Below are 24,136 nucleotides of genomic sequence, written 5' to 3'. Positions count from 1 at the left end.
TGAGCTGTATCCCTGGCCCAGGAAAGTTTTTAAATACTGTACCAACTCTGGGCTCCACCCGCATGGACTATGATAATTGGCCCACAGTGGGCGTGAGCATCAGTATTTTAAAAGGTAGCCCAGAGGGCTCCACTTTCAATCTGGGTTCATGATCACTGCAGTAGCTATTTCATTTCTATCATAGACGTTGTATTCTGGAAAGGCAGAGTGTTTTGCCCATGTGGGAAAAGATTTTCCCTTTTCTCGTTCCTTCAGTCACTCACTGAGCGCCGGTAGGCTGTTTCCAAGCCCACTTAGCTTGCATTTTCACCTTTCTTGCTCTGGGAACAGCATGTACTGCACTGGGTTTTGTTGCTAAGTGGTCTCCACTGTTGTTTCCCTTCAGCCCCTATTACGATCTTAAATCTTTTTTACTGCTCATAGTGTCTCTCTGCTGTGATTAGATTTCACCTAACTCCATTTCCTTATCTCTTTGTCCAGGAAATTTCTAGGATTAAAGATAGGAAGGAGAAGCTGTAAGCTAATGGCAATTAGCACTGACAGTACCAGAAGTTGGGCGTGCTGGTGCACACCTATAATCCCAGGCTCTGGGAGGCCGAGGTGAGGAGGACCTTAAAGGAGTCCATTCTGGACAACTTAGTGACTGCAGGCTGTCTCAAAAAAATTTAAACAGGGCTGGAGATAAAGCCGTGTGAAAGCCCGGGCTTGCACCGTGCCTTCCCTCTGCCCTCACGGCCTTGATGGTGTTTTGGCTTTGAGGTGGCGTGGTAGGGATGGGCGCTGAAGTCGGAGCTGAGACCGAGAGGGCTAGGAGACGTGCCTCGTCACCCCAGGCCGTGTCCTTGTCTCTCAAGTGTCATCACTCTCCATAAAGCCATTTTTGGGATTCAGTGATAACGTGAAATGCCTAACACTTGACTTTCACTGTCCATTTTCCCATAAAGAGCTATAAAGAGAATTTGGCTACTTCAGTTTCAGACGCTGGCAACAAGCCTTCTCGGACTACTTAGAATGGTTGTTTTAAAACCCTGAATGCTTTTCCTGCTCTATCAGGCAAAGGAGGTAGCTTGGAAGGTACAGGCCACAGCCAGGTACTAGACGCTAATCTTACCCTGGCGTCATGACAGGACCGCCTCCTGACAACTGAGCACACAGTCTGTGGTCCCAATCCTGAGGACCACCTGCCTTCCGTGGGCATGTCATCAGTGAGGAAGGGGCTGCTACAGAACGGAGGGCAGGACCGTGAGCTGTCCGACCAACCTGCCAAACCGGGCCGGCAGAGGCTGTATTATCCAGGATTTCCAACGTGCATGTTTCCCACGGAGTTCCTGGCAGATGGAGCCTGGCTTTCATCCAGGAAGGAGTACAGGGGGAAACCGAGAAGGAAAAACTCTGGGGTGGGGTAATGTTAAAAGAGCAGAGACTGCGGGATGGCTGGCAAAGTACAGCCCTGGGCAGCAGGTAGAGAAGAGGGGAGACACTTTGCTTAGGGCAACAGGAGCGTCCTTCCTGCAGGGTGACAGACGAGGACTGTGCTCTGTGTCCTGACAATGCTGAAACAGCCCAATGGGCACAGCAAAGAGCACGGGGCAGTCTCGCGGGCTGTCTTCCCAGAGTGCTGTCTGCCTGGTGAGGTGTAGCCCATGGAGCAACGGGCTGCGTTTCATGTAAGAACATAACAGCAGAACCAAAAGCACAGTGACCAGCTGGCCTTTATTAGTATAGTTACAGTTTGTCCTTGTGGTAAACATGGTAGAGGAACCAAGACTCCTTGTTATCACAAAGAAATAAATAAAGCTTATTTTTAGGAAAATTCTGAGTAGCTGACAGCTAGCAGTGGCAGCAGAGGGGCACAGCCTGGGTAACAAGCAGCTGGGTGAAGTTAGGTAAATCCTATCTAGGCGACCCGGCTCGCCCCCACTCCTGGCCAGAACTGGTCATGGCGGCAGGATGAAAGGAAACCTAGAGAAAGCACTAACACTACGAAGAGGTGCACTTGGCTCTGCCGGGGGCGAGCTGACCACGGCCAGATGAGCTGTTTCTCTTGCTCCAGAGCTCTACACGGTAGCTTCCCCAGACCGCTTCCTGGAGATGTGCTCCAGGTGGGCGTGGTCGGAAGTGTCCAAGTCAATTTCATACTTGGCCAGGATTTTCAGGATGGGCCGCAGCTTCAGCCACCACTGCTCCTTGGGAATTCGGTGCCTACAAAGAAATGAGCCTCTTTTAACAACCCCAGCAACTTCTACCAAACTCGTGGGAAGAAACTGGGCAGAAGAAGCTGGATTTAGGTTATGGTCCTCAGACCCAAAGTAGGTAGGTCAACAGGGGTTAGATTAAAAGAAAAGCAGTGAAGACAGGTAGAAGAAAAGAAAGCTTGCACTACTCGGGGGAGGACCATCCTAGCCAGCAGTCAGAAGTACTCACTCAAAATCTGTCTGTTCCTGAAGCTCCGTCACCGGCTGAAAGACCAGGGCCCTCTTCCGCATCCCCAGGACACAGCCCGAGTCGGGGGTATTGGCAAAGATGCGCCCTGCGACAAAGGAAGGTCAGGCAGCTTCTGTCCTGGGAGCTGGCCTCTCTGGGCGGGACACCTCGCACCCCACCTACCATTACGGTAACTTTCTTTGATTTTCCCAGACATCCAGTTCATGGCCTTAGCCCCCATCTTAGTGGCAAAATTCCTGTCAAAGGGAGTAGGGCTCCCACCCTGGAGAAAGAATTATAAATATCAGGAAGGCTTACAAGAATGCGACGTCTGTGAAAGGAGGCCCTACGGCAGCAAGGGGCCCATGGAAGCTGCCTCGGCAAGACTAAGAGTAGCAAAAATGACGAAAGCACAGCTCTTCTGGACCATGCAGATGCCAGATCCACTTCAGTCCCAGGGGTGCCCCACGCAGTTCCCCGCCCCTCTTCAGCCCAGGAGCCGCTGTCCTCGCATGATGGATCTAGACGGTGCCTACGGCCATACCACCCTGAACGCACCCGATCTCATCTGATCTCGGGAGCAAAGCAGGGTCGGGCCTGGTCGGTACTTGGATGGGAGAGCGAGAAGGTGCTCTCTGTGCCCAACCTAGCGGCCCTTGATAGAGTCTCAGGATAATAGGACACATACAGATTTTCTCTGAAGTAAGAGAAAATGGGAAGGTGCAAAGGAGGGAAACAGAATGTAAGGCTCCATAAACATCCAACAAAATCCCATTGCTGCAGGTACTCACTGGCAAATTCATTTAAAATGAAATACACATATTAGGAATTGCCTGGTCAGTGATGAAGGGGCCCTAGCCGAGGCCGTCGGGATGGGCAGGGCCTCAGGCCCCAGGCACCCCAAGAGTGAGGTAAAGACAGAGTGTTTGCAATAGAAAGGAAGCTCCCTCCCCAAAAGCCCAGCCGGCTGGCGCTCAACACCAGCAAGCGCCTGCACTGGCCCAGCGGGCTCTTCCCACAGGCCACAGACCCAGCCCATTCTAAGCCAAGCTTGAGCAGTGGCCCTGAGAACTCTACTTTCCCTCCCTGGACTTCACGTTCCTTGTCTGGACCAGAAGCTCTCACATGGAGGAAGGGCTCTCCTTCGAGTGTGTTCCGCAGTAGCGGGGACACACTGTTAAAGTTGGGTTAGGATAAAGCGCTGCAGACATTGAGCGAGTGGAGTCTGGGGTGCCAGGACAGCCACCCACGACAGCAACATTGGCAAGCATGAGGAACTCTCCCGAGGGCAGGCGGCGAACCACGTCATCTCCAAAGCCATTCCCAGCAATGCTCTGAGTCTGACCCAGGAGACTGCAGGCCCTTGCTGTGGTGGGGCCCCGTGCCTGCAGACAGGGGTGCCAGCAGGAACCTGGCCGGCAGGCAGCACTGCCGCAGCATGACTGGGCGCTTTCCCTACCTGCTGCATGTGGCCAAGCACATTCTTCCTGCTGTCGAAGATACCTCTGCCCTCCTCCGAGTACAGGTTGAAGATGAAGTCCGTCGTGTAGTTCTCGCTGCACTTCTCGTTCCTGCCGGGCAGAACCCAAAGCCGTGGGGCTGCCTGCCCCCGCCTGCCTCTGCACCTCCTGCTGCTTTACCCCTCCCCGGGTTCAGGGAGGAGACTCGCTTCCCTCAGCTCTGCAGGTCCCTCCGGGCGGGTGGGCAGCATCCCAGCCACAGATCCACTCCGTGTTTAGAATGGCCCAAACCCCTTTTTTTCTGAGGAGCACACCAGGGAGCAATACCTTAACACCAAGCCTCTTTTCACAGTTGTTTTCATCTTTTGCACCAGATGTTCAACATTTGCCTGAAAATGAAACAGAGCCTGAGCCAGGCTGGGCATGAGTATGCTCACTCCAGCAACAGCACTAGTCCTCCTCTTCCTGGGGGATGGGCCTCAGAAGAGAGCTGCTTACAGTCTCAGCTTGAGCTGTGCCTAAGTCCTGTAAGAAGTTCAGTGTGCGCCAGACATGGCAGTGCACGCCTGTAATCCTAGCACTCTGGGAGGCCGAGGCAGGACGGTTGTAAGTTCAAGCCCAGTCTGGGCACCTGGTGACTTAGTGAGGCCCTGACTCAAAAACCCTTGCAAAGGAGAAGGGTGGAGCTTGGTGCAGAAGCCCTGGAAGGTTATTTAATGTGGAGTGAAAAGGACTGAGACAGGACTTGCCGGGCATGAGAGCAGCCACGGCAGTGTCGGTGCCAGCCCTCACCCTCACTCATGCCTTCTCAGGGAGCGGACTCTGCTCAGCTTTGGTCTTTCCTTGTTTCTTCTATAGAAAGCAGTGAGACCTCACACTCCTTCATCTGCACTCTGAGCCGGGTGTGAAGGAGGCAGACTCCTGCCCTCCGCTCCAAGCAGGGGCTGGCCGGGACCCGAATGAGGATGCACCGCAGCCTACTGCCAAAGCTCCACTCTGACTCTTCTCCCCAGTGAACTGGCATCAGGGAAAATAGTATCATGGGTCCCCTCTGTGAAACACAAGTCAGAGTGGAGAGGGTCTCTCCCTTGCAAATGGACCAGCAGGGAGGGAAGTCTTGAGGGACAGCATGATGTGACAGGCCGCTGACCTTCTCAGCAGTTGAACTACCTGCTCACTTAGTTTAAACCCTTCTCACCTGCAGTTTCGAGAGGCTACCTTCTTTGCATAAATGTTGTAAGGATAAAGTAAAACCTGCACATGGGACACTCTGCTCCATCCTCATCCCGAGCTCTTCCAGCTCAGGTGACTGAGGAGGGGACAGCTGGGGTTGGACTGGGGCAGGGGACAGCCTCCTCAGCAGGCGCTGGGCGGCCACTGACCTGCAGGTCTCGAATGGTGAAGGGCTCCTCAAAAATGTAAGCGGCATCAGCCCCAGCTGCCAGTCCTGCCATGGTGGCCAGGTAACCACAGTAGCCCCCCATGGTCTCGATGATAAACACGCGGCGCTTGGTCCCCGCTGCGGACTGCTTGATGCGGTCACATGTCTGCAAAGAGAGGGTCACAGTGAGAAGACGGAGTTGGGGGCCAGTCTGTGCCACCGCTGCAGCCCTTGCCATTAACTCTAGAATGACATTCTCAATCTGAGGCCTCCTCAAGCTCTGGCATGGCATGGGGAGGATTCACCAGCCAGACCGTAGAAGGAAGAAAGCTCTACCTCTCCTTAATGTCAAAGTTGGAAAATAATAGCCTCAGAAGAGGAAAAAATGGCGGCATTGGACTCATTTGCAGGCGTGGAGAATGAATGTCATCAACATTTGTACGCATGCCCAGGCTGCAAGAGCGGTTTTTCAAATATCGCCCAGTTTGGGACCACACAAAGCAGCTCGCTTTCCATGCTGAGTCCTGGACGATGGGCGTGGAGGCGGTGGTGGGTCCTCACCGTGCAGATGGTGTTGAGCGCCGTGTCAGCCCCAATGCTAAAGTCCGAGCCAGGGACGTTGTTGGAGACAGTGGCGGGAATGACCACAAATGGGATGCAGAGCTCATCAAACTGCTTCCTGCCCTCCATTAGCTCCAGGCCACCCGTGTAGGCCTGAGAAGAAGAGAGCAGCGGAGTGGGGGCAGGCAAGGGGTAGGGGAGGGCAGGAGGGCGAGGGCAGGGGGCGCGGGGCCTCACCTCAAAGCCTCCAATGATGACCAGGCCCTGGATGTTAAACTTGGTTATGTTGGCACTGATCTGCTCCAGGCTCTTCTTGGGTAACGTCCTAGTGTCACCAATGGGAGGGGAGTGGAAGTTGGGGGGAAAGACAGCAGGATCGGGAGAACAGTGTTCTACCGCTTCTTGACCTGCACCTGCTGTTCTCTCCCACCCACTTACCCCAAACTAAGGCCAACGTCAGAGCTACAAGACAGCGCATAGGCCAGTCTCCCCTGGCCGAAGCTGCCAGGAGCTGGAGGGGGCAGCAGCTTGGCCACAGACCAGTTGGGAGCACTCAAGGTACCTACTGAAGGGGTAACTGGGAGCAGGCGCTGCTCAGTGCCACATACCTTTTAGTCCCGAGCTTGGAACCACCTTGACCAGTCCAGCCGCCCACATAGCTCCAGCCGGCTTCCTCAATCTGCAAGGAAGGCCACATGACTCACACTGTAGCCAGGACCCCAGCTCGGCCAGGACGGGGCCACCGGGGCTCTGCCTGGCCCCTTCAGAGTCCCCATTCACTGGAGGGGCAACACAAGGTATCGGCTTCTCCTCACACCCCTGCTGTTCACTCAGAACTCGCAAGCAGGACTGGGGAGATGGTTGGTTCCCCCAGCTCCGCCTGTTCTTACTCTCTTAAAATTAAATATTCATTTTGGTTTTAACCCTGGGAGAGGAGAGAGAAGGATGTGGGACAGGGAGGTGAAGAAAATGGGCTAGTCTCCCTGCTGTGCCCATCTTCCCAAGACCACCCCACGCCCGCACGGTAGGCGCCCGGGCCGCACCTGACCCTTGGCCAGGCCCTCGAAGCCGTCATGCACAACCAGCACTCGGTTGCCTTGGATCAGGCCGATCCTCACGGTGGAGCGGACGGCGGCATTCATGCCCGCAGCGGGGGCGCCCACGTTCATCACGGCCACTGTGAACGAACCGCTCTATGCAGGAAAAGGCGGGGGGGGGGAGTTAGCGAGAGGCGAACCCTGAGCCCATTCCACCCTAGGAGCGGGACATTGGCCTCCGGCAGCGCGCATCCCTTCCCAGGGCACGGCAGCAGAGCTGCTACCTCCTGCTGCAGAGGCAAAATCCTTGACAAGAAATCAGCAAATAAAAGCTGCTCTCTGACCCGTTATCACCACATACCAAACAAGGGCCATCCCAGGGCAGTGCTCCCGGGTGTGACCCCGGACGGGTATGGCCCAGCCCACAGACAGAGCCTGAGACCCGCCTGCCCTTGCCCTCTGCCACTTGAAGGGAATCTGTGCATTCAAGAAGCCACCCAGGAGTTCTGAGACGGAGTAAACCTTCAGAGCCACTCCTTGCACGGAAAAGGTGCCTCAGACAGACTGAGGCGGGCTGTTCCTGGAGGGCAGCCTAGCTGAGCCTCTTCCCGGTCCTCTGTGCGCTATCTGCCAGTCCTAAGCTGGGGGACATCTTCTGGGCCAGTGTGGGGAGTGGTGAAGAGAAGGGCTCACGGTGCAGCCCAGGACCAGCACTGAGGAGTCCTGGGCAGGGAAGAGACCGGCACAGCCTGGCTAGCACGAACTCAGGGTGGCCCTTCACGAGGAAACTGAGGCAGGCAGAAGGCCCAGGGGAAGGGGCAGACCGCAGTACCTTAGAGACTGGGGGTCTGACGTGTGCTAGGAGCTTGTACACCTCCCAGTTGTTCATGAAGCTCCTGTAAAAGCAGAGACAGGGGTCTCGGGCCGTTCCTCTCAGCCTTGGGGACCCTAGTCCAAAGACTGGGTCCCAGACTAAAGTTCCGTAGAACAAATGTCTACGGATAGAATGGGGGACAGTAGGACTGGACAGGGCCATGAGGCTCATGGATCCCACACCCCGGGCACTCCTGCCCTCAGCACCAAAAGCGACTGTCCCTTGGGCGGAGAAGCTTAGGATCCAGCGGGGTCCACACTGGAAATCACTACGAGAGGCTGACCCTCCTGGTCACCCCTCAGCCAATTTTCTTGAGGAAGAAACCATTGCAGAGATAAGCAAAGCAGAAGCAGAAGCTCGTATTTGGGGCCTGGATTACGGACTCGGAGCTTCATCCTGGCATCTGACTTCTGTAGCTAGCAAGCTTCACATCATGTCCTTACCGGCCTCTCAGCTTCATGGCTTCATCAAACCTCTTGTCATCCATGGCCTTGGTCACATCTTTGGTCTGAGGGAGGAGCACAGAACAGTTAGGTTCTGGGCCGCCACGGCTGCACCCCGAGGCCCGCACCTGGGCACTGCCTGGACCCCGCCTACTGCACACCCTGCTTTCTCTGTGCTCAAAAACTCATAGTAATGTCTTTATTTCTCTTTAATTTTTAGAATTCTGGGCAGAGTGAAAGGGTTCACAGAATAGTGCCATCTTCTCCACGCCTCACCAGCGTCTCTGACCACCCTTAACAATGGAGTAAATGAAGAAAATCCCAAGGAAACCCAGCAAGACAGAGCCTCCTGCTGTGCGCTTCTGGGGCACAATTCCTGCTCTCTGACTGAGTCTAACACTTGAGTTTAGAGATGAGTTGGAAGAGGCCGGTGAGGACACGATGAGAAGCGAGCCACTGCTGCAAGCCAGCTCCCAGCCACAGCGCTCACGCGGTGGCCGGGCAGGCGAGCCCCCTGAAACCCAAGCCTGCGTTTCCTGAGCCAAATGTCCCGGGACCGGCTCTGCATGCTGTATGTGCTCTCTTCGTCCCCATAAGCAAGCGGGCGTGCAGAGCAGCACATCCAGGGCGGCAGATGCAGGGACAGAGGCTGCCCAGCCTGAACTCAGTAACAGCTGCCTGCTCCTGGTGTCAGGCGAGAAACCACCTTGCGTCCAGTGAAGGCGCAGTGGGCAGGTACTAGGAGCTAAAGGGTCACCACGACTCCTGCAGAGAAGGGAGGCTTGCAGAAGTTACAGGCCCTGCAGCTAGAGGGTGCGACCCACTATGTTCTGTCCCCGCGTGGCTCCTGCTCCCCCCTGGCCACGCCAGGCCTCGGAAGTTGGTCTCATCTCCCAAGAGTCCCCAGCCAGGGGCTCAGATCGGGGCGGGGCTGGCACTCACCACCTGGACACACTCCATGAGGGGCAGGCGCACCGCCTGGTTCCCAGAGAGGCTCACCACACAGGCTGGGGTGTCAGGCGTCCCCTCCAGCAATGCCATCACTGCCTCCACACCCATCCTGCTGCCCTGCAGGAGTCCAGAGAACAGGAGTCTGGATCAAGCTTCCCAGCCTGGCCCAGCCAGAGGGCCAGGATGTTCAGCGCCCTTTCCAGATCCTCAGGCTGAGATCCACGTTCGCAGTCGCCATCCAAGAACGTCCTGGGTCTGACCTCCCAGGTGTCACCCTAAGCTGCAGGACCCTTCCTCCTGCCATTAGAACCCCGAGGACTCCAAGTGCTTCAGGAGGAACCAGCCCACTACAGAGACCCGTGGGGTACCAGAGCTTAAGAAAACTCCCTTCACACTGACAAACCAGGAGGTGGGCTGAAACTCTTTCTGAAAGCAGGATAAGAAGGTGCAAACGGTCTAAGGTTAGATTGCACTAATTCCACTGATGTTTAGAGCTCTAAGATGCTGTCCTCAGCACCAGGAAAGTTGTAGTCTCCCCTCGTTTCTGTAAAAGAGACTCCCAAACATGTGGAAATGGGGAAAGGGACTGAACCCCGGGAAGCTGGAGAGGCACGGCCTGGCCAGGGCCAGGAGTTGGGCAGAACGGCAAGGCCGGGCTTGGCAGCACAGAGGCCAGCACCCTGCCAACTCACCAGGATTCGGTCAAAGGCGGATGGCGTGCCACCTCGCTGCACGTGCCCTAGGACAGTGACCCGGGTGTCATATCCCAGGCGCTTGACCACCAGCTGAAAGACCGAGAAAGGGATACCAGAGACACAAAGATAAAACAGCAGCCACTGAGGTAAGCCACCAAAGAGGGCTGGGCTTTGGGCTTACTCTAGCTTCTAGTAGGAGGAAACAGGCAGGGACCCCCCAGAACATGCAGAAGGCCCAAGGGGGACACAGGGGCCAGCTGGGGCTAATCTCCTCTGGTTTCACTCCTACTAACATTCTTGATGTCCTCGGAAGTGATTGGTTTTCCGTTCTTGTCAATGGCACCCTCAGCTACAATGATGATGTTAAGGCGGGAACCCCGGGTCCTTGTCTGGTCAAGAATCAAACGCAGCACAGTAAGAGGACTGAAACTGAGGGATGGACAGATGGGCAGATGGACAAACAGACAGATCGGTAGTGGGAAGGGTGAGGACACTCCGAGCAGAAGGCACCTCGCTGAGCCGGCGACAGAGGTGCTCCTCCCAGTCGTCGTCCGGTGGACACTCGGGAATGAACACCCAGTCAGCCCCGCAGGACAGAGAGGTGACCAGAGCCAGGTACCTGCGGGAGAGTCAGCGTCAGAGTGGGAACTGCACTCTGCACACAAAGTCGCTTTGTCCTGCAGCTTATGCAAGATCTGGGGGGAATGCAGAGCCCCAGGCTTGTAGGCCAGGCACCGCGCCCCCCCCCCCATCCCTGTCCCAGGGGCTTCTGATCCTCCAGTGCTGCAAGCATGCCTCAGTGTACAACCTCATGCAGCTAAGTAAGGGAGGTGGACGGGCAGGGGAAGGGCAGGGCCACAAGGAGCACGTCCATGCCCTGGTGTGCTGCTCCGAGAGGCCGCCGGGCCTCTAGGAAGAGCACAGGGACTCCCTGGGCTGTAGAAGTCAGAGTGGAAACCTTACCCACAGTGGCGGCCCATCACTTCTAGCACAAACGTCCTCTGGTGGCTGCAAGAGACAGGCATAGGACTCGTGCTGTCCCCATGTCCCTGTGGCCAGCAGCCATCGCTGCCCACATCTATGCTAGCTGACCCCTGCACCTGGGGGACACACGTTCATACCAGGTGTCCTCCTCTGCAAGCCTGAGAAAACCCAGCACTAACAGATGTTGGTACGGAGGCTCTGTTCCAGAGGGGATGGGAAACGAAGGGGAGAGAGAGGAAAGGAGAGGAGACTGGGCTACACTGGTCCTGTCGATCACCCGGGATGGGTTCACCCTTCTGCCTGTCACTGCACACGTGGCACCCTGGCCCCTCGCCACGAACGCCTCGCGTGGCGCTCACAGCATCTACTGCCTCCAGGACACAACGGCAAGGGGTAGCTCAGGCTCAGGCTCAGGCTCCCTGGACCTGACTCAGTCTGCATACAGCCATAGCCTCAGTTCGTGAACATAATTCATCCCATAATGCTGCAAAAGATGGCCATATTCATGTGCGTGCAGGAAAGATGTTTTTCACGGTCATGTCTGTCACCTAGTATAGAGTTCACAAACAAAAACAAAATTTTGAGGGCCATCAAGATAGCTCAGTGGACTAAGTGCTGGCTTAGGCAAGCACAGGGACCAGTGTTCAATCCCCAACACCACATGCCATGCCTGGCTCGCCCCTGAGGGCGCTGAGCGGGCCACCGAGACGAGACTGGGCATGGTGGTGCACGCCTGTAATCCTAGCACTAGGGAGGCTGAAAACAGGAGGATTGCTATGAGTCTGAGCTGTGTAGGGAGATCCTACATATACCAAATACATATAAAGAAGTGAATTAAAAAAATTTGCTAAACACTTCTGTGTTCCAACCAAACTGTTTGCAGACAAGAAGGTTCGTGAACCAAGGTGCCGCTGTACTACCAATGCAGGAGAGCCCACAGGAATTCCAGACCTCAGAGCTCCATGTCTAGATAGGGAGCCAGGCAGCAGCAAAAGGCAGGGCCTGTGGGTTCAGGGAAACGTGCAGTACCAGTATTCTGGGATACCTCTGAGCTAAGAATACATGTTCTAAACCCAGAAAACCGGCCGCTGCAGCTCAGATGCCGCGGGGCTTCGCCAGCCCCTCCCCGTCTGCTGACCTGCACCACCACCCCAGTGGCCCTGGAGCCCCTACCTCTGCGCAGTCGTGGTGATAGCATCAACAATCTCGATGATGCGGTGCAGGGCGGAGTCGGTGCCGATGGTCATGTCAGTGCCACAGAAGTCGTTGTCAATTGAGCCCACCAGCCCCACGATGTTCAGGAAGCTGGATTTTGCAGCCTCCTCAGCTGTGATCTTACCTACAATGGGTGACACAGCAGGAGCCCCAAGGTGAGGCCCCCAGCAGCCCACCACGTGGGTCGCTTGAGAGAGGAGTCAAATGTGCACATGCGCACGAATCACATGAACAGGAGTAACATCTCACCAGCCTTCTGAAGGTCACTCAGCAAGTCACTCCACTCAGAGCGGAAAGTGTCGGCCCCCGTGAGGCTGCCGTCACCCCCGATGACGCACAGATTGGTGATCCCGAGCTTCACCAGGTTGTGAGCAGCACGCAGGCGTCCTTCACGCTCCCGGAAGTCTTTGCACCGGGCACTTCCGATCACTGTGCCGCCCTTCAGGGGACAGGAAGAAGTCAACTCCCCAGACCACATGGTCCGATCTGGACTCAGTACGCTTGGATTTCCCCCGTCCCAGTCCTGGGATGAGCCGACACGCCATGTGACTCCCTAAGAAGGACCCTGACATCCCTCAGTTGTTCGTTGGCTGAAACCTGATCGGGTCATCTGCGTGTTCCGTTTTACATGGTGCAGCGCTGCTAAGATTGTCCACTTCACCAAAGACTTCACCACCAAAGTGACCACGTCTGAAGAGTGGTGCTCGGGGCAGGAAGTGTAACACCCAACCATTCCTAAGAAAACCAGCTCAAGGTGTAGGTAGGAAGCCTAACACCCCCAGTGCCTCACTGACACCCCAAGAAAGAAACGCAGAGTTGGGCTTCTCGTAAACCATTCAGCTCCTGGACATCTGGGGCTGTGGCATAACGCAGCATTCTGGGTCATCCCTTCCTGCATAGCACCTTCACTAGAGGCCCCACGCTAAGTTTCCCCCATCGCTGTCTAGGGCGGCAGATACATTCATAGCTTGTCAGGTTTTAGTAAACCAACAAATAGCGCTGCTCCTACCAGGTGACCCCACAGCTGATACCATTAAAAGGAACCTAGAACAATAATACATAAAGTAACGCAAAGGACTGCAATTTTTTTTTTTTATTTTATTCAGTACAGCAGCTCAGACTCATAGTGATCCTCCTGTTTTCAGCCTGCCCAGCACTGGGATCACCGGTGTGCACCACCAAGCCTGGTTTCCACTGGCACAGTGGGGCCAGCACAGAATGTGGTATTAGGGATTGAACCTGAGTCCTTGTGCTTGCCAGGCAAGCACTTAGACCACTGGGCTATCTCCCCAGCCAGGGACTGCAAATTTTTAAAACCATCAGCATGTTTCTTGGATTTTTTGAGTCTCCAAAAGGCACACAGCCCCTTGCGTCTCTGTGCGGCCCCGCTTGGGGCCAGCTCATCTCCATCAGCCCTGCTGCTGGCTCTGTCCATCTGCTAAGCTTACTTCAGGGCCAGCCCTTCCCCATGACCCCAGATGAGGACTCACTCCGTGCCAGGTCCCAGGTCTCACCGTGACCTTTCCAGAAAGAGCTCCACGGCCGTTCGCCCTCCCCACCCCTGAGCAGGAGACCAGCGTGATGTTTCCGAATGCAAGGAGTAAAGGGTAAACAGAAGCCCTTCTCCTGTCATTTAATCCCTTCCCCCCAGCCACGTGGCTGGGAACCAAGGAGCCCAGGAGCCCAGCCAGGGAGACGAGACCAGGACAGGACAAACATGGGACAGCACGCTTGGGACGTACCAGCTGCAGCATCATGGAAACACTCTCCCAGGTGGCCTCCCTGATGTGGTCGCCACCATCCACCAGCCCTTGGTAACCCTGTAAGACACAGCATACCCATGCAGCCTCCGACTGGCGGCTCCCTGAACCTCCACCATTGAGGCGAGCTACCAGGGGATGCTCTCTGGGGCTCAAGGCGTTGCCTGCACTAGTGGCCACGGGATGTTCGTGAGGTGGTCAAACTAACACAGGTTGCAGAGGGGGCACCAGTTCTTCCAACACACTACTGTAGTTACTCTCCTAGTGAAACATCAGAACAGCACTCCTGATGCGGAAATTCTAGCTTTTGTTTTTGTCTTACCCTACTTCCTTCAATCTGCTCCCCAGCAGGACTAGGTAACAGATGGCTCTGATAACAATGAAGGAAAAAAGAAGGGGGAAGGAAAGAAATGTGACCTAGTATAGTCTTTTATAAGACTATAAAATGTGAGACAAGAAAAGGAAGACAGTCATCATAGGAAGAATGGCGGGCAAAGCATGAGAAAGAACTGAGGGGAGAAAGCTGAGGAGGAAACAGGACCTTGGAGAGTGAGGCAAACTCAAAGCACACAGTGTGACCGCTCCCTGCTGCAGCCCCAGCAGAGGATAAGGCCCTGACTAAGGATGCCCGCTTCAGTTTCTGGGTGGAAGAAGGTGGAAGGAGGTGAGAATAACTCTTCTGCCTCTGACACCAACAGGCAACATGAGGACCCAGGGCAACACCTGGGTCTCAGCATCACCGCTCTGGCCAAGGGCAGGGGGAGGGGCCTGTGGTGACAAAGACCCAAGGAAAAGCAAACAGAAATGGGCCAGGGAGGCAAGAAAAAGGACAACAGGCAGGAGGCAGGAGCAGAGGACAGGGAGAACAGAGCAAGAGTGACAGACCACGAGGCAGGGACCCACCTCATGGACAAAGAAGACCCGGGCGCCGGTGAAGATACCAACTCGAACCACAGCCCGGACAGCAGCGTTCATACCTGCCAGGAGAGAAGGCGTCAGGCAATGGCTGCACCCAGACTGGCAGCCCTGGCATCCACTGGAGTGGCACCTGGCGAAAGCCAGGCTTTTCTCTGAAGCTAGACACTCTCCTCACCCAAGCCTCTGAGGGGAGAGACTATCCAGTGTCAGCCGAGCTCCTGAGACCCTACTGCTTCCCCCATCCGTCCCCGCTTCCCGCCAGGACAACCTGAAGGATAGTGGCGGGGGGGGGGGGGGCAAAAAAAGCAAGCTCCGAAGAACAGCGAGCCTGTCTCCAGGGGGCCGCACACCACCGACAACCTCCCCAGCATGTCCCTGAACCACGTCACCTCTACAGCCCTGGCGTGGCCTGCATTGCGCAGACTCGCAAACTGAAGCTCAGAGCGGAGACGGCCCCGCAGCTAGGGCGCCTGAACGCTGAGGTCTGAATGAAGTTTAAACGCCCAAGTTAACGCTGCTAAAGGTACCATGCCCGCTCAAATCCCAATGGCTACTCTAGGCTTTCCCTGGTCTTCTGCATTGAATCTCGACCCCCGGGTTCAGGAGTTTCTTTGGAGTAGAGGGGGACAAAAAAACATGACTTTCTGTAGTCTGATGATCTGATGTGTCACAGTTCATTTCCAAGTACAATACATATATTATTGGAGAGCAAATTCTCTAAGACGTGCACATACGTGCGGCCCAGCAGTCATCTGAGTGGCCTTCATTCCACGTATGTGCCCCAGCTGTGATTCTCCGACTCCCATGCTGCCAGGAGAGGCTGTGACTAAGGGCACAACGCTGGGGAGCCCGGCTCCTGGCACTTGCTTAGTCAGCAAAGAGCTGCCCGCCCCCCTGCCCCCCGCAAGCTGTTTGGGAACTGATCAAGACGCTGTAAACTGTCTTCTCTCTGCTTCCACTGCAAGGAACAACTAGGTCTGAAATGCAGAGCAGCGGTCTTCCACTTCTCCGCAGGTGAACCTCAACCCCTTTCCTAGGAGCTAGTCAGTGACAAGAGCTCTGTCAGAGTGCAGTGGGGCAGCCAGCGCATCCCAACACACAGCGGGAACTGGGTGTCTCTCGCGTCGGGTCCACGTTAGGGACAACACTGACACTGAACTAAGGAGCAACAATCACTAGGAACCGATACTGATGAAGCACTGCGAGATCCGAAGACGTCCTGTACTGCCTTGTGATGAAATTCAGCGTGGCGCTTGCAGTCATGATGGCTCTGCTGTCTCACTTGCTTGTTTGTTTCTTGAGACAGTCTCTCACTATACAGCCCAGGGGAACCCAGGCTAGCCTCGAACACTGCAACCCTCCTACCTCAGCCTCCTGCATGCTAGGGTTACAGGTAAGCACCACCACACCTGGCTGGACACAGCACGTGAGAGACAGGAGGGACTGGCTCCTCGTGCACGGTGGCACCGTCCTCTCACGTGTGCCCTTACATGGTTTTGCTTCCACCTAAAATCAGCTCATGTGGCCCTTAAAGCCTGCCTAGAGTAGTATCACAGACTACAAGCCCCAGGAAAGCTAGCAATTAGAAAAACTTCAGCGTCAGACTAAAGTCATTAGAAACTACTGAATAGTCCAACGCTAGCTTGAATGAATAGAACAAGCCCAGAAAGTCTTCTCCTTTTCCTTTTCCTGCTGACGCAGCGTCACCCAGCGACTAGCTCCAGTCATGAGCGAACCCCGACCGAGCGGCTGTCGGGCTCCTCCAGGCGCTGTGCTGGGCCCTGGGGATGGTGCAATGGGCAGAGCAGAATCCGGAGGCCAAGGACCAGGGTTTGACAGCAATCTCAAGACACACAAAGAATGCAGCATGGTGCACTGGCACCTATAGAGAGGTGCGTGCAGAGCAGTGGGAACGAGGACAAGGGCGTCTCGCCTGGCAAGGAATGCCGGGAAATAGCACGTCCGAGACCTACAGAACACACTTCCCTTACATCTCTCTGTCAGGTCAAAAACTTGGGGAAGGGTATTCTAGGCAGGAGGAACAGCACAAAGGTAAGGATCAAGAAATAACCAGAGACAAGTCAGTATTATAAAGAGTAAAATGAGCTGGGTATGGTGGCACATGCCCGTATAGCCAGCACTGAGGAGGCTGAGGCAGGAGGATCTCCATGAGTTCGAGGCTGGCCTGGACCAAAATTTGTCTCAAAAAAAAAAAAAAGAGTGAAGAGTAAAATGTAAGTTAGGAAGGGGCAAGAGGTGAGCTGCACAGGTAGTAGGCGTCTACGTGGTATGTGAAGTGGATTCACTCTGTAAGGCAGGGTTTATCTGGGATCCATGGAGGATGGGGGCTCAGGGAACCCACGAACGCCGCAGACTGTGGAGCACGAGGTTGCAATATTGGAGAATCTTGAATTTTGAGTGCTGAGGACACGAGGATCTACGTCTCCGAAAGGTAACTGGCAGCATGGGTGACGCAGCCTGAGGGCGGCCACAGGGTGGGGAGGCTTTCCGGGGCATCTGAGCTAAGGAACAAGCCTGCCCTGAAAGGCTGGCGCTCGGGACAAAGCGGACGTCAGGTGAAGATATCTGGAAACGCAGCACAAGGCGCGTCTCCTCAGCAGCGAGACCAGCTCTCAGGATGTGAGAGAAGAGAGACACTGTCTGCGCTGACCAAGGCAGGCACACACCACGGCGGGCAGAGACATTGCAAGCTGCCAGGCACGAAAGCCTCATGGTAAGAGACTCTCTTCTGTCCTGCCTACACCTTCTTACCGCAACTGTGCCAACTCCAGAGTCCATCCCGCCTCTCAGGAGTGACGCCCAAGAAATCAAACTGCAACACCCACTGCAGAGTGCCTCTTTACCTGTGCCTCAAACTCTGTATGCCCCCAAAACACAGGCTACTCCTCACGGGTGGCTTATGCCAAGCAGTCCCAGGAATTCTCCAGACAACCCTATCCAGCCCCCCTGGCCTAGTCGGGCTCCAGGCCAGACCTGGCCAGGCTCTTTTGGCTGTTCCATGTTGCCCTAAATAGCCTTCTAGAGCAGCTGCCTGACGTGTTAGTGGCAAGACGAAGGATAAGATTACCGGCACCACACAGGAGGTGTTCTGGCCGCAGCGGAGGGCTCTGCAGGACATCTATCAACACACAGCTCGGAGTCTCCAGTTACAGCACAAGGGGAAGAGGTCAGGGGCAGAAGTGCTGGGGCAGGGGTCTCTGACACGATGGGGAAAAATCACTTCGTACAACTTCTGAAAACCTCATTCTAGGAGGTTTCTACCAGAGCTTTAACATTTTAAAATTACGAGTAAGCGTTTGTTAGAAAGGAATGACACTTTCTAACAGACATGCACCTGTAAAGTACAAACTCTGGAACAGTGATCCAGAGACGTGAAAGAATCTCTGGCCTGTCAACAGGACATACACGCATTTGGAACGATGGCCGTCTGGAGACGCAGGACTAGGGCGACTCCCCGGGGACCTTATGGGGCAGGACACACTGATAATGTCACACTAAACACGGCCCAGTTCGGGGGCTGGCCCTTTGCTGGGCAGGAAAGGGAATTAGAACATAGTATTGAAATCACCCAGCATCTCCGAATTCTTGGCTTTCTAGCTCAGGCTGATGCCTGGCCACTGGCACATCTCAAGAGATTAGTTTTCTTGAGTTCGGGAAATGACGGAGGGGCGCTTTCTGTGGGCTTCGTGGAGCTCAGGCTCACCTTCTCAGTGACCCACGGCACTGCCACAGAACGGATTTCCGGGCTTTCTCCCCAGGAGAATGTAGGCCATCAAACTCCGGGAGCCCACTCCCGCAGGGGAGCAGGCCCTTCAGCGGGACCACTCCACCTGCTGTGGGCGCTCGGTCTCGTCTCATGGCCTCCCTAGAGCTTCCCTTTCTACCTGCCTCAGTCCTGCTGACAGTGCCTGAGATGTCGCAGGGGTCACAGGGGAGCTGCACAGGCCTGGGCTCAGCTGGTTCCTGCAGAAATCAGCTTTTCATAGAGCCCCTGCCTCCATGCAAGGTGACCTTGCCCTAGGGCAGCCAGGCAGCCCAGAGAGCCAGGGTCTCACTGCTTAGGGTCGGAAGCTGGGAGGGCTCTGTCGCGCTCTGGCAACCAAGCTAACCCTAGGCCTCTGCTGTTGTTTGCTTTGTTTCTTTCCTCCATCTTTCGCGCTCCACAGAGCCCTCTGCCTTCATCTGTCCTGCAGGTATTTCAGCCGGCTCCACCCCAACTGGATGAGTCAGCCCACAGAGCACTTTTCTGAGGCCCGGCGTCATCATGCACAAGTAAGTGTGTGTTGAGGGTCTCCGCACTGGCATGGGGCTCTTCAGCAGAGAAGACAGAGTGGCAGAAGCCAGGCCAGGACCTGCTCCAGCCCCGCCGGCTGTACGCTGCTGTGCTGGTCACCGCCTAGATTCAAGCCTCTCTGCCCTCCCCTAGTTTCTTCATTCTAAAATTCTCGGAGTTGTAACACAAATCCCCGTTATTACGAACCAAATGCTCGTTCACATATATAAAGTCTGGTCCTACTAATATATAGTAAGAAACAGCATAAGAGCAAAGACTCTTTCCACTAACGCTTCTGTAGCACCCATCAGCCTGCTTGACACAGTCACTTTATTAAACTCAAGGAAACTCATTCTAGTTGGTAACAATGAATTCAGAGTGTCTACTACTCGCCAGAAGCCAGTCTTCCAAGCACAAAAGATCTGAGCAATGGGACCAGCTGCCTGAAGGCTGCCCTGTGAAGTGCGGGTGATCCAGTCAGGTCTGTCGCTTCACCACATACGTGGATTCCACCCGACCGGCACGTGCGTGCTTGCTGTTATTTATGTGCTGCAAGAATCCCGGCGACGCGCAGCGTCTCTCCCCACTGAACGCTAAGTTCTTGGAGGAAACCCGTATCTTCACTACAAAGAAGGTGCTTGGTGCCAAGTCAAGGAAGGTGGGGGACAGTGGCCCAGAAGGGGGGACACGAGCTGAAGCCTCTCTCTTCCTTCCATCCCTTAACCCATGTCCTGGCAACCCTTTCAAAGGGACTCTGGTCCTCTTCAACATATTACAGTTTAGAGCATTCAAGAAAATCAAAGCAAAAAAGATGCTTTTTTAAAAGAAAATCAACACCCACCCCCACTTCATTCTTCTCACATATCTGGCTTTCACGACTCCGAAGCTGCTTTGGCTTCAGCCAGACAAGGCTGTGTTCTGCTTCTGCACCCCTAACGCATTTGTATTCACTGCCTGTCACGGTCCCTGTTTTTCAAGGGGTTAGTGAATAGAAAGGAAGGAAAATCTAGGGAAACCAGAGCACTGCCCAACTCTGGGCAGTGCAGGAATTCTCCAGAACCACAGTTAAGACCCAAAGCTCTAGCTGGGCTCACCAAATGCCAGCTCTGGGTCTCCTCCCTTTCCATTTTCCAGGTTCTTGAAGGAAACTACCTATCTATTGCCTTCTCAACAATTTTATTTCTTTAGTTTCTTTCCAATATTGCTTGAGAAAACACTACTCTTCTAGGTATCAGAGGTCCAAAATGGCCCCAAATCTTCATAGAAACTTGGACACAGGTCTTATGAAGATGTGGGCAAATAAAAGTAGAATAAATAAAACTTTGAACACCAATCGGAGGATTTTGTCCTAACAGAATCTTAGGAAAGCCTTGGATTCCAGAGTGAACCTGTGGGGGTCTAGTCCTAGCTGCGGCCCACGAGAGTCGAAAGGCTCCAGAAAGTGCAAGCCGTGTCTCTGCCCCCTCCTCCTTACCTTGGGCATCTCCCCCCGAGGTCAGCACAGCGATGGCTTTGCCAATCCCCAGGGTTTTGGCTGCATGATGCTCTTCATGGGTCATGATCCACTCTAGAAATTAAAACAACGGTCAGTTAAGAAGCAGCTAGTTCAAAGAGCAACCTGCCCAAGAAGTGCGGTGAGCCTGGCTCAAGCCTCAGGGCAGACTCTCCCTATGCAGCAGGGCAGAGCTATGAAGCCTCAGGGCTCTGGACTTCCTCCAATGTGAAGCCACACCTTCCCAGAGCCACAAGCTGAAATGTCACAGTAACTGAGCCCCAGCCCGCAGAAGTCCTGGCTAACCTATGCCTGCTCCCTCCCAACAACTGCAACCTATCTGGAGATTAAGCTAAGACCAGAGAGAAGGGCAGCTGACTGAACAGAAATGAGGAGAGCTGCGGGAGCCCAGGACACCTTCCCTGTAGGAAGGAGGGTATTCCTGGGGGAAACAGCACCAGCAATGCAGAAGTAGAGGGCAAGAGGTGGGCTGGTAATGGCTTAGAGCTGGGCCTGTGGAGCCAGGTGACCGGGCAGGGCTGAGGGACAAGAAACTGACGCTGGAGCTGGAAGCCGGGGCAGATCAATGGCGCTGTTCTTAGGACAGTTAGGGCACTTCTGTGGCTCTTCCTATCCCAGGCGACCTCTTGATCTCATCTTTAGGCCTTGCCCTTCACACCACATATTACCAATGGTTACAGTACCACAAAACCACTGCCACATACACACAATATGCTCACAAGTAGTGAAACACCCTCCTGTATCTGCTTTTAGGGATTCCACCCTTCCAAGGACACACAAGGCACACTTCTACGTCCAAGAAATGCCACCAGTGTCATCGCTCTTCCATTTAGTCAGCCTATTATTGGCAGGGGAGACAACTCAGTGGCACAAGGCCTGCCTGGCAAGCATGAGGTCCTGAGTTCGATTCCTAGTACCAATAAAATAAAATAAATAAAACCTATTATTTAAAATGAATGTCCTGCTTCCCCTCAGAACCAAGAGTCACCAAATCCTGTATCCTCCCTCAGCTTCCTTCCACAACCTGTCACTTTCTGTCCTCACTGACTCTCCCTGGCCGCTCGCTACAGCAGCTCCTATGTCTCTCCTCTGCTGAAGACACAAAGCTTCACAAGAAGCTCACAAGTGCTGGCTTTAGCAGAGGTGGGAGTCGCATATAGGAACGAGAGCTTTCAGGGTAGTTCCCATTTCTGTGCTGCTTCTGGGGACAGGAGGACAGCTGCTGACAGAGACAGGCCAGAGACACACAGACCCCGATACCAACACAAGGCATGCAGGGAGACACATCAAGATAGACAGGCATGAATGCGCACAGTCCTATTATGCAGCTAGAGGTGCAGTCAGAGGCAGGTTTAGGTCCGTAATTCCAGGTACATGGGAGGCTGAGGCAAGAGGATTACAGTTTGAGGCCAGGGCCAGCGAGATAGCTCAGCAGACTAAAGTGCCTGCTTAGGCAAGTTTAGGCAAGCACAGGGATCGGGACCACGGTGATCCTCAGCACACATGCAGCACCCAGGGCAGGCTGAGCCGGCCACAAAACCAAACAAAACAGCAACAGCAGCAAAAAAAAAAAAAAAAAAAAAAGGAGTTTGAGGCCAGCCTGGGCAATCGAGCAAAACCTTATCTCAGAATAATTTTTATGAAGGGCTGAGGGTATACCTCAGTGTTAAGAGTATTTGTTTAACACGTGTGAGGCCCTGGTGCCAACCTTCAGCACTGCAAGTAAATAAAAAAGCCACACGAGAGAGGGCTCATAAAGTACTCTAGCGGTAGAGAGCTTTCCTGACAACCGCAAGGCTGATCCCAAACATGGTTAAGGAATACAGAAAGGGGAGAGCGAGAGGGAGAGCTGGGAAGAAGAACAGGAAAGGAGAGGAGAGAGGGAAGGAGAGGAGGGGCAGGGAAGGGACACAACTGCTGATGGAGCCACACGCAGTCAGCAGTGACAGGTCGGTCACGTTTGCACTCCTGGGGTTGCATCTCAAGCTTCGGCCTTCCCCAGGGGTCCTCTGCCCAACCCTTGCTGAAGAGCACAGCAGTCATCTCCATGTCTGTGCTGGCCACGCTGCATCCTTGCCCAGGACACCCTGCTCCACCAAAGGCCAGTCCCAGTCCCAGCCTTACTGCCCTTTGAACTCTTACTGATCAACAAAGGTGCAGAGGGGTTCTTGTGGGCATCTACACAACAGCCCATAACTGGATCGCCCAGTTAGCATGCAGACAGTACTACACTGGGATTTTAATTGCTTCTTCTGCTCTAAAAAGTGTCTTGGACTAGACCAAGAATCAGTAAACTGTAGCCCATATGCCACAATCAGTCATTCTCGTGGTTTTTTGTTTTGCTTTTGTCTTTTTGAGACAGGGTCTTGCTATGCAGTTCAGTCTAATTTTGTAGCTCAGGCTGGCCTCAAACATGCAATGACCTTTTTGCCTGACTCCCGAGCACTGGGATTAAAGTTATGAACCACCACACCCAGCAAGTCTCATGTTTTTGTATGGCAACAAATTATGAAAGGCTTTTACAGTTTTTAAATGGTTGTGAGCTGAGTGTGGTGGTGCACACCTATTATCCCAGTACTTAGGAGGCCAAGGCCTAAGATCTTCTGAAGTTCAAGGCCAGCGCAGGCTACACAGTGAGCTCAAGGCCAGCCTGAACTGCAGAGACTCTGCCTCACCGTAACAAGCAAAAATGATCATACAAACTATCTCTCGACTGTGAAAAATACACAAAATTCAAATTTTAGTGTTTCTAGGTGTGGTGGCACGAGGCTGTAGTCACAGCTACTCTTCTGAGCCAGGGTCTTGCTATCCAAGGCAGGCTGCCCTTGAACTCCACATGATCTTCCTGCACCACCTCTGAGTGCTGGGGTCTTGGTGCGCACCACCACACCGAGCCTTAAGACCCAGAGGAAACGATCAACGACCACGTCACCCCATTCCCTCACATGGTAACTGCAGTAGGGTCCGTAAGGCAGCACAGACCCACAAGTCTGCAAAGCCCAAAATACCTATTATCAGATCTTTTCCGCAAAAAAAGCTCGCGGGGACCACTGGGCTAGATGACTGGCTGCTAACGTCACATTTTCAGACTAGACTGAAAACCCTTCAGGGCAGGGATCACAGCCTACCAAAGCCTGAGGAAGTCAGCACACGTAACAGGAGCTCAACAAATACTCTCTGAAACCAGTAATGAATGGATGCACACTACAGACACATAAATATATAAAATTTGAAATGGGTCTGGATACAGATACACCTCCATGGCCTCTTTTTCCTAAAACATATGAGGACATAACCAGGGTTCAGAGCCCTCACAATCGCACCTCGTGAGAACACAAATACACACGCGCAGAAACCACTCTCACGCAACTAGAGGGTTAGCATCCAAAGTCCTGTCGTTCTTGAAAAAGACTCAGTGACTGGAGAGAACAGAAGCCCAAGCGCTTGGAAAGGAAAGCAGCAGAAATTGGCCCATCAGCGTGCAGATGGATCGATCCATCTCTCCTGGCTGCTGTTTCTCATCCCTCCTGCAGCGCATCCCGGGGACGGCAGATCCCTCGCAGGCCCATAACAACAGTCTCCCACCCCCGGGGCTGCGGTGGGGAGAGAAAGCCCCCAACACTCGC

At 54.3% G+C, this 24,136-nt stretch overlaps 1 protein-coding gene across 3 annotated transcripts; it reads right to left on the bottom strand.

Annotated features, from left to right (window-relative positions):
• Window positions 1-1,694: 1,694 nt before the first annotated feature.
• Pfkm (phosphofructokinase, muscle) lies at window positions 1,695-20,711 on the bottom strand. Of its 3 annotated transcripts, none has more exons than XM_004638604.2 (22): window positions 20,472-20,711; window positions 14,689-14,762; window positions 13,768-13,845; window positions 12,275-12,464; window positions 11,984-12,149; window positions 10,790-10,834; window positions 10,337-10,445; window positions 10,120-10,215; window positions 9,824-9,916; window positions 9,123-9,248; window positions 8,181-8,245; window positions 7,696-7,759; window positions 6,870-7,019; window positions 6,435-6,505; window positions 6,064-6,151; window positions 5,827-5,979; window positions 5,267-5,431; window positions 4,212-4,273; window positions 3,884-3,995; window positions 2,608-2,707; window positions 2,425-2,530; window positions 1,695-2,202 (listed from the first exon to the last, which is right to left on the bottom strand). In XM_004638604.2, exons 1-22 carry the CDS (start codon window positions 20,554-20,556, stop codon window positions 2,058-2,060), a joined length of 2,343 nt encoding a protein of 780 aa, XP_004638661.1. In that variant the 5' UTR covers window positions 20,557-20,711; the 3' UTR covers window positions 1,695-2,057. The 3 variants fall into 3 exon arrangements, with proteins under 3 accessions (XP_004638661.1, XP_023579386.1, XP_023579387.1); XM_023723618.1 differs by lacking the exon at window positions 20,472-20,711 and adding an exon at window positions 17,476-17,573; XM_023723619.1 differs by lacking the exon at window positions 20,472-20,711 and adding an exon at window positions 15,438-15,497.
• Between the last annotated feature and the right edge of the window lie 3,425 nt (window positions 20,712-24,136).

The sequence above is a fragment of the Octodon degus genome, unplaced genomic scaffold, assembly GCF_000260255.1.
Source record: "Octodon degus isolate 3935 unplaced genomic scaffold, OctDeg1.0 scaffold00100, whole genome shotgun sequence".
Taxonomy (NCBI): Eukaryota; Metazoa; Chordata; class Mammalia; order Rodentia; family Octodontidae; genus Octodon; species Octodon degus.
The sequence above is the reverse complement of the archived record's forward strand: the minus strand, read 5'-3'. Positions and strand labels throughout refer to the sequence as shown.

What these genes read in the sequence shown, in the direction of transcription:
- Pfkm (XM_004638604.2), bottom strand. Translation starts at nt 20,556, where the DNA reads ATGACCCATGAAGAGCATCATGCAGCCAAAACCCTGGGGATTGGCAAA. An exon ending in TCATGGAGTGTGTCCAGGTG is followed by an intron (nt 8,246 to 9,122) that starts GTGAGTGCCAGC and finishes CTCCTCCCTCAG; the next exon opens with ACCAAAGATGTGACCAAGGC. An exon ending in TGCTTGGCCACATGCAGCAG is followed by an intron (nt 2,708 to 3,883) that starts GTAGGGAAAGCG and finishes TTCTTTCTCCAG; the next exon opens with GGTGGGAGCCCTACTCCCTT.